This window comes from Capsicum annuum, chromosome 11 (assembly GCF_002878395.1).
Source record: "Capsicum annuum cultivar UCD-10X-F1 chromosome 11, UCD10Xv1.1, whole genome shotgun sequence".
In the NCBI taxonomy this organism is placed as follows: Eukaryota; Viridiplantae; Streptophyta; class Magnoliopsida; order Solanales; family Solanaceae; genus Capsicum; species Capsicum annuum.
This window is the reverse complement of record NC_061121.1, coordinates 214,172,653-214,183,034: the sequence shown is the minus strand read 5'-3', so window position 1 is coordinate 214,183,034 and position 10,382 is coordinate 214,172,653. Positions and strand designations below refer to the sequence as shown.

General features: G+C 34.4%; 1 protein-coding gene across 1 annotated transcript; it reads right to left on the bottom strand.

Annotated features, from left to right (window-relative positions):
- Nucleotides 1-9,420: 9,420 nt before the first annotated feature.
- LOC124888967 (secreted RxLR effector protein 161-like) lies at nucleotides 9,421-10,098 on the bottom strand. Its single transcript, XM_047400253.1, has one exon. The coding sequence runs from the start codon at nucleotides 10,096-10,098 to the stop codon at nucleotides 9,421-9,423; it is 678 nt and encodes a 225-aa protein (XP_047256209.1).
- Nucleotides 10,099-10,382: the final 284 nt, after the last annotated feature.

The following is a 10,382-nucleotide window of genomic DNA, read 5'->3' as shown; positions in this document are numbered from 1 at the left end:
ATTAACTGAACTTCCGGTAGTTTTGTTTTTGTTAATTATTTTAGCAAGCGAACATGTTTTGCTAGTGTCTAAGATTAAGTTCCAACATTTTTACAATATGATACGTGCAACAAAATTAACGGGCATCACCCTTCAATGTATTTACTTTATTGGACATACTTCGTTTTAACAACCTTACAAACGGTTTGACAATTACTTTTAATCAATGAACAATTACTTTTCACTTAGACATCATGCTTAATTAGCTTTTACATAATAATTAACGATCTTATTCTCTCACGTCTGTTTAGCTTTGACATGCCTTCTTTTTTTAACGGATTTACAAACATTATATTGAAATAGTCTGATATTTATATTTTGTCATACTAAATAATTGTTTATCACTTAGATATCATGTCTGTAGGTTTGATTAAACAATAAATAATTATTTGTTATTGCATGTTAATCACATTAATCAACGTTAATTAGCCCAGAGGCTAACTTGGGATAATTATGTGCTTTATGACGTCCTACTTGTGACACGTTTTGAGTCCTAGGCAACATAACTTTATTTTGTCTAGACCATAAAATCAATATAGCAAAGTCCAATGCCTTTTGGACGATAGGTGTGACGACAAGTACTTCTAAAAACGTTAGTTTTATCCTTGTCCTAGAACGCCTTTAGACTTGACATCTAGCCTAGGTGGGGTGGGGTGGGATGGCTAGTCATTCGGAAGTGATGATCTCCAATCGACATTAAAGGTAAGACATATGACTTGTCTAAGAGTTCGGCCAATGGGTCAGAAGATTATTAAACAAGTTGGAGTTTTGATCCGAATGAGACCAAAAACATTTCTTTGTTTATTTGATGAATTCATTTTATTGTTTTATTTACTTTGTATGCGTATTTGGGGTAGTTAATTTATTACATAAGCAGTCCCATTTTGTCATAAATTATGTCACTTCTTTCTCCTCGCTTGTCTTGTTATATGTTTTAATAATTTTTATCACTTAGATAATTAATAATTAAAAATCACAAACTACATATGTTTGCTTATTAATTGCTTTATCACTTAGTCAATGTTTAAGTTAATAAAACATGAGACCTTTATTTGATCACGTAGAATCCCCATGTAAAATACGAATTCAGACGGAAACCACCATTGTGGACCTGGAAAGGTGCCTAATACCTTCCTTTTGAGGTAATTTGAACCCTTACCCGAATTTATGGTGAACTAAGACAAAATAACTATTTAGGTTCGTAGTTAGCCTAGACCAGTGCCCTAAAGCACCTTAATTCGTTTGGTGGTGACTCTTCACAATCTCCCACAAAACAATCCCAAAAAGAGTTTGTCATGTCGAATCCCGCTTTCCGCGAGGAAAATGGGACGCGATAGAAAACAACCCACAAATGTTTCAAAATAATTGTCTTATTCCACAGCTTAAGATCAATGACACTTAAATCACCTGCCGATCTTGGATAACAAATCCATGTCACTAATGACTTCTTAGATAGTTCACTTTGACATGTCTGTACACTGCCTCGAATGTGCCCGGTAACTTTGTATGCCAAACAAGACAACCTTTATAAGTTGTAACCTACCAGACTATAGCAACAATTTGCTGACAGCAAGTAATTCTTGCAATAAACTTCTCAACTAAAGATAGGCATTGGGAGATGGTCAACTTCTTTGTGGAAAGAGGCACTCCCGAATACTTGAATGGCAAACTTCCTTCCACATATCCGAAGAATTATATAATATCAGCTTTAAGCCTAGAGTTGATACTTGCGATGTATATAGAACTCTTCTCTAAATTAGCCTTCAACCCAAAAGCAAAAGAAAATTTATGAAAAGTCTCTTAAAGGCGAGGAAACAAAGATGAGATTAGCCCGCAAAACATTAAAAGATCATCAATAAAACGCATATGAATTAGACCAAATCTTTTACATCTTGGGTGGAAATGGAACTATCTATTTAGAACCAAGTGCATTATTTCCCAGTGTAAGTGCTCAGTTGCTATTACAAAGAGACAAGGTGACATGGGGTCACCCTGCCTCAACCTTCTTCTTGCTTGAAAAGGTTTTGTGAGTCCGCCATTCAACATTAAAGAATAAGACAATTTATATGTTTTCTACTCGTCAAAACCTATTGATTGATTTTCATCAGATCTTAAGTTATTTAATTTTCCTCTTATCAACGATAAAATAGATATTCCTTTAGAATCTAGAGAAGCCTTTTTATGGGCTATTTATTTATAGTTAAATATTCATTTATTACTGTTTGCAACATAATTTAAATTCATGGAAAATAAATTTTAACCACAAACAAAAATATGAAGAAACCAGAATTTTTTATTGATAAACAATTGTGGTTACAAATTTGTTCCTTCCTTGATTCTTCTCTCTTGATTTTCTCCATAATTTGAGGGCCTTTAGTGGCTTATTCTCGAACATAGGATAATCTCTTTATGAATGTCCCGTGATTTTGTGGGATATTGGAGATCTCGATCTTTTTACGAATACCCATCAACTTATGGGATATTTCAGATGTCTGTTTCAGGGAACATGTTACCCTTTAAATAGGCGAGATTTAGGGTAAAGTAGTCTTCTAGAAGTCTAATAGAATTTGGATTCTTATTGAAGAGTTCACAAATTTTAGATGTCTACAAATGCCCCAACTTCAAGGCTTGTCGAAGTGTAGATTTGATGACGAGTCTTAAAGTACCAACAGAGCTTTTATCTTTATGTGATGGCTACAGATTTGCAGATTTGATCTATGAGAGAAGAGATGAAGGGCAGATTTGGTCCCACTGGACGTGCCAATTTATTTGCAACATAATTTAAATTCATGAAAAATAAATTTTAACTATAAATAAGAATATGAAGAAACCATAATTTTTTATTGATAAACGATTGTGGTTACAAATATGTTCCTTCCTTGATTCTTCTCATCAAGAGCTTCTAACTCGGCAAGAAGCAACTTAGCATTTTCTTCATCGGTGAGCCCTTCTTGAATAGCCAGTCTCAAAGAAGGTATTTGACGCTCAAGTGGCAGGACTGCTTCAACTGCAAAAGCAAGTGAGTATGGGGTTGCTTGCGTTGGTGTACGGTAAGTTATCCTATACGCCCATAAAGCTTCTTCCATTCGCCCATGCCAGTCTCGTTTGGATTTGGAGACGACTTTCTTCAACAAGTTGCACGAAGTCTTGTTGAAGGCTTCAGCTAGACCATTGGTGGTAGCATGATACATTGAAGACTTACGCTGCTTGAGGCCAAAGAGGTCACAGATCTTGTTCATCAACTTATTATCAAATGGCTTGTCATTGTCGGTTATTATGTACTGATGAATTCCATAGCGGTAGATGATATTCACTCGAATGAAGTTTGCAACATTTTCTTTCTTTACTTCCTTGAGGACAACAGCTTCGGCCCACTTTGAGAAGTAATCTGTTGTGGCCAAGATGTATAAGTGCCCACCAGAAGATTTTGGTAGTGGACCGACAACATCCATTCCCCAAGCATTGAATGGCCAAGACGCTACAGTTGGATGTAGTACCTCTGGAGGTCGATGTATGAAATTTGCATAGAATTGGCAAGCTTTGCATCTTCTATCATAGCCCAAGCAATATTTCACCATCCTTGGCCAATAATATCCCATCTTTTTAATATGAAAATGGAGCTTCGGTCTAGATTGATGTGATCCACAAACTCCTGAATGTGTTTCTTGCAAAGCTTGGATTGCTTCTTCCTCTCCCAAACACTGTAAGAGTACTTCTTCAAATGATTTTCTATACAGTGTGTCCTTATAGTAGAGGAAGCGAGGTGCACGACGATGAATGTCAGTCTTTCTCCTTGGATCTTCTGGAAGTATCCCATAACATAAGTAATCGATGATAAATTGTTGCCAATCTTCTTTTTCAGTTTCACATACGGCAACGAGGTATTCAACTTTATCTTCTTCATCATTGTTTGATGGGGGTACTACCCATTCTTGGCGGACAGTAACTTGTGTTTGATTTGGAAGGGTTGAGGCCAAAGCAGCTAGAGCATCAGCTTGCTTATTTTTCTTCATTGGCACATGCTGTAGGGTTACTTCTCCAAGCCATCCCATCAACTTTTGTGCATATTCATGATAGAGTCTTAACTCAGGCTTCCGAACTTCATAGCTTCCCAACAGTTGTTTTATCACTAATTGAGAGTCGTCAAAAACTTGTAATTGCAGTTGTTTCATGTCGATAGCCATCTCTAGTCCGAGTATGAGCGATTGATACTCAAGGTAAAAAAGTAGGGGATGACCTCTTCTTGTGGAGTGACAAACACTACGCCAGCACCAGCTGCATCTCGGTGTGCAACACCATCAAAATACATCTTCCATGGGGATCTAACTTCAACAGCCATTGCATCTTCATCAGGGAGTTCATCGCTCAGCTCCCAGTCATCAGGTATTGGGTAATCTGCCAAGAAGTCAGCCAATGCTTGTCCTTTTATAGCTTTTTGGGGAACATACACAATCTCAAACTATTGAAATTGAAGGTACCATCTTGCAAGTCGGTCACTAAGGACTGGTTTTGACGTTACAAACTTGATGGGATTTGCCCTAGAGACAAGTCGAACAACATAAGCCTGAAAATAGTGCTTCATCTTTTGAATCGAGAAGGCTAATGCCAAACATAACAACTCAATTGGAGAATACTTTAGCTCATTCGGTGTCATCATTCTGCTCAAATAGTAAAGAGAATTTTCTTTGCCTTCACTATTTTCTTGAGCCAGTAATGCTCCAACTGACCTCTCTTGTGCCGCGATGTAGAGTATCAATGGTTTCCCAGGTATGGGTGCCGCAAGAACTGGTGGCTTCATTAAGTATAATTTGATACTCTCAAAGGCATTACTATAAGCTTGGTCACATTCGAAGGGAGTGTCCTTCTTCATGAGACGACTAAATGGTTGATATTTTCTAGCCAGGTTTGAGATAAACCTTCTTAAATATGCTAGTCTTCCTTGAAGGCTTTTTAACTCATGAATATTTTGAGGCTCAGGCATCTTCAAAATTGCATTGACCTTATCTTGATCAATCACAATTCCTCGGTGTCGTACAATGAAGCCAGGAAACTTTCCAGAAGTAACTCCAAAGGTACACTTAAATGGATTCATCCTAAGTTGATATCTTCGAAGTAACTCGAATACCATTCTTAGGTCTTGTAAGTGGTCATCTCTCTTTCTTGACTTTACCACTAGATCATCCATATAACATTCAACATTTTTATGGAGTAGGCCATCAAAGATATTCTGCATAGCCTTTTGATAAGTGGCACCAGCGTTCTTCAAACCAAAAGGCACACCTTGTAGTAATAAATACCTTTGGGCGTACGAAATGCAGTGAGTTCTTCATCTTTTGGTGCCATACAAATTTGATTGTAGCCGGATGAACCATCCATGAAGGACATTACCTCATAACCAGTGGTGGCATCAATCATCAACTCTGGTATAGGGATTGGAAAGTCATCCTTAGGGCAGGCGTTGTTGAGATCACGAAAGTTAACACAAACTCAAATTTGGCCATTCTTCTTCCGTACTAGAACAATACTTGAAATCCATGTGGGATATTTGACTTCACGAATAAAGCCTGCTTTAATGAGTTTGTTAACATTATTTTCAATCAAAGGAACCAACTCTGGCCTAAAGCGCCTTTGGGCTTGCTTAATAGGACGAGCACCATTCTTGACCACCAACTGATGGACTGCTACTTTCGGATCTAAGCCAGACATTTTCTTATAGCTCCAAACGAATACATCTATATATTCTTTGAGTATGTCCATATAAGCGACTTCCTCCTCTACTTCTAGAAACGTACTCAGGTAAGTTAGTCTTGGGTCTTCATTAGTTTCAAGATTAACTTCCTTCAGGAGATCTATTGTGGCCTTTACTCCTTATTCAAGTTGAGATGGAGCATCTCCAGTATCTTCCTCCTCTTGAGGATCATCATCGTTGATGGATATGTGGTGACACTAGAAAGTATCTTCCATCTCTTTATCAACCTTTATTTGAGACGAGACCTCATTCTCATTTTGGATCGTAACATGATATGAGGAGCCAATACTTTATTCATATTCCTCACGTTCCTCGGTATACACTACCGTATGAGTTTTATCTTTTAACACCTCATTGCATGAAACCATCAGTTCTGTTTGTCGCCTCATTCTGGAAGGGATCAAACTTTGGAAGTCCTTCTGGATTTTAAATGAAGAGTGCATCATTATGCTTTGATGACTTCTTTGACGCTTGTTGCTTTTCTTCTTATTTAGAGGTCCCAACCTTTCGAACACGAAAGTTCTTGCAGTTGGTTCTCCAAGTCAATCAAAGACAGAGGGTCTTTTAACAGCCGTGGATTCTTCTTCTACGGTGATGTAATTACTGACTGCCCTTCTATGGAGATTCGAATTGGAGGTGGTTGTATGTATCCTAGGCATTCACGTGCTTGCCTGGTTGTACCCTATGATGGAAGTTTGCCCAACCTTGATGGCTTATTAGGATTGTATCCGGCCTTTACAAATAGCTTGTATGCATTTGGATCAAAGCCCTCTTTCGTACGCTTCGTAAAGAGTGTCATATCTTGTGGCAGATTTTGAGCCACAGACTCTTCAAGAAGTTTTGAGGATGGATTTATTGCATCAATCTTCCTGATAGGTAAAGTTAGCCCCTTTAGCACATTATCTTGGGAATCCGATGGGTGATTCTTTTCTTTCCTTACCTTTGGTACGTAATGAAGAATGAGAGTTGCCTTCTTTTTCGTAGAAGCGACACCTTCTTTATTTGAAGTGGAGAGAGGCTTTTTGGTGGTGACTTTTTTGACAGTCACCGCGACCTTCTTAGATGCAAGATCGTCACACTTGTTCTTGGTGACATCTTCAACCCTTTTCTCATCCACAACATGCTTCTTTCAAGTTATTCTTATTTGGATTCTTATCAGCTTCAGAATTTGAATTCTTATTGAAGAGTCCACAAATTTTAGATGTCTACAGTTACTTTTTTCGATTAAATGAGATATTTGATCAGTCGAAGCTAATTAAGCTATGTATTATTATTGTTTAATTTTCCATGGTTATTTTATTTTATTTTATAGTTTCTTGATATGTATGTGGCTGTAAAAATGTCAAGGTTTTGAGACGACATGAATATTTTGCAATGGTACGTAGTTTACATTTGGTTATGTGTTGTTAACATATCCGAAAGGACTAGTTGATTACTTGATATACTATAAAAACTGCATAATGAATTAGTTTGAATAATACTTTTACAAATTCATTTGATAGCAATAATTTATTATGATCTGCCAATGATAATAATATCAGTAGAATAGGCTCTCTATTCATCAGTTTGACATTTCATTTTTTTCTTAAATTTTGTGCTACTCATCATACATTGTTTTAAAGTATTTGTACTTCCTTCGTGTCAAAATAATTATCCGTTTAAAAGATTAAGTGAGCATTAATTATTATTTTTTTAACTTTATTCTTAATATTAATTATTCTAGAATTAATAAGAGGCATTAAATAGATAAAAATTAAAGAATTAATAAGGAATATATTAGTCAAATCACATTTCTAATCATTTTGTTAGGATTGTACGAAATCTAAATCTGTCAACTATTTTGAAATGGAGCAAGCAAGTACTAATCAGAATAAAAACATGTGCAACACACGTTGATCAATAAGTACGGTATTACTATTAACATTAAAGTAATTATTATTTATTTATATTTTATATGTTAATATATATATATATATATATATATATTATATTTATTATATTTATTATATAGAAAAATAAGTAGATGGGACGATCAAGGGCATTTTTATTATTTTAAAAAAGAAAAGTGCATCGTTTGCTTATTCTTAAACCACAAAGTTTGTACATTGATTTTAATAACAAAGAAAAAACAAACATTTTTTTTTTGTAAATGTCAATTCTATCCCAAAGTTGTATAATATCTCACACCTCATAGTTTTCTTCACAACTTTTTATATATATTTTTTATTGGTTCTAATACATAATACTCATTTCTATTCCCTTTTATAAAGGTGAAATTTTAATTTTATTTTATTCAAATTAAATGTTCGCAGGCAAGTAGAATTAAATTTTTTTCTTTACACATTTGACTACATTATTATTACATTTATACTATTATTTTATTTATTTTGTAGAAGAGTGAGTAGGTGGGACAACCAAAGATATTTTTGTCATTTTAAAAAAAAAAAGTGCATTGTTTGCTTATTCTTAAGCCTTGATGTTTGTACATTGATTTTTAATAATAAAAAAAATAATCACTTTTTGTTAATGTCAATTCTATCCCAAAATTGTATAATATCTCATGTGAACCCCACAATTTTCTTCACAACTTTTTATATATATATTTTTTTGTTTCTAATACATAATACTCATTTCTATTCCCTTTTATAAAGGTGAAATTTTAATTTTATTTTATTCAAATTAAATGTCCATAGGCAATTAGAATTAAATTTTTTTTCTTTGCACATTTGACTATAGTAAATTATTTAGCAGAGTAATAACGAAACAAAAAAATATATTACTCCCTTAGTTTTAAAAAGAATGATCTACTTCATCTTGTCAATATACCAAAATGTCATTTATCCTATGGTTCTAAACATGACACATAGAAAGTTGAAATTAAAGTATTGCTAAAAAAAAGTTCATTCTTTTCTAAACAAATTAAACTGAAAAATAGGTCTTTATTTTTGAAGTTGAGGGAGTAACAAACATCTACAAGGTATTCATCTATCTGCAGTTCACATCATGCAAAAATAATTTCAAATTGAACTTTTTCACGATATCTAAAATAATTTTAAAATATAATTTATTAAATATTGTAAATAAATATTCTGAAATACACTAAAACAAAAGAGGGGGGGGGGGGGGGGAGAGACCTATAGATATAAGAGAAGGTTTTTATTTTCTTCTACTTTGGTGTGTATTTACAATGTAGAATGGAATGCCTTTTTAGGCAATAGTATGTAGAAAAAGTGTACTATGTGAAAATACAAAATCTTTACATCCTACAATAGTATGTATAGTATGCGTAGCTACAATAAATTAGTATGTGAATATCCACCAAATACATTCTTTACAATACTCCCCCTTGGATGTTTATGTAAAAGAGAAATTCTAAAGGAAATAAGATGCACAATAGCGGTTTGTAATACGTCTTGTTTGCTGCCTCATTAAAAACCTTACCAGAAAAATCCATTGAGATAAAATCTTGGTTAAGAAGAAAAGAGTGCAGCGTGTATGCACTCCCCCTGATAAAAACATCACTTAATAGCTAGGAAACGACGCATCTCAATCTTGTGTCTCAACTTTTCAAAGGTTGATGTTGGCAATGCTTTAGTGGACATATCTGTCAGATTATCGCTTGAACGAATTTGTTAAACATCTATTTCACCTTTCTTCTCAAGGTCATGAGTGAAAAAGAATTTTGGTGAAATGTGTTTTGTTCTGTCTTCTTTAATGTAACCTCCCTTCAACTGAGTTATACATGCAACATTATCTTCATACAATATAGTTGGAATATCCTTATTCAAAGGAAATTCGCACATTTTCTGAATATGTTGAGTCATTGATCTCAACCAAACACGCTCCCGGCTCATTTCATGAATAACAATGATCTCTGCATGATTTGAAGAAGTTGCAGCTAATGTTTTCTTCATTGAATGCCATGATATAGTTGCTCCATCATACATAAATAAATAACCCATCTGAGATCGAGCCTTATGTGGATTAGACAAGTACTCTGCATCCTCATAACCAATCATTTCTAACTTGGATTCATTTGAATAAAATAATTCCAAGTCAATGGTTCCTGAAAGATATCTGAGTATATGCTTGACACCGTTCCAATATCTTTTAGTTAGGGAAGAGCTGAATCTTGCCAATAAACTTATCGCAAAATAAATATCTGGTCGAATATTATTGGCAAAATACATTAGTGCCCCGATTGCACTAAGATATGGAGTTTCATCACCAAGAAGTTTTTCATCATTTTCTTGAGGTCGAAATAAATCTTTGTTTATATCAAGCGATCTCACAACCAGTGATTTATCCATGTAAAATCTTTTTAAAATATTTTCAGTCTATGTTGATTGATGGACAAAAATTTTATTTGTCAAATGATCAATCTGTAGGCCGAGACAAAATTTTATCTTTCCCAGATCTTTCATTTCAAATTCTTTTTTTAAACACTCAACGGCTTTTAAAAGCTCTTTTGGAGTGCCAATGATATTCAAGTCATCAACATAATCAACTATTATAGCAAATTCAGATTCAGACCTTATTATAAAAATATAAGGACAAATAGGATCATTTTGTACCCTTCTTTTAGCAAATATTC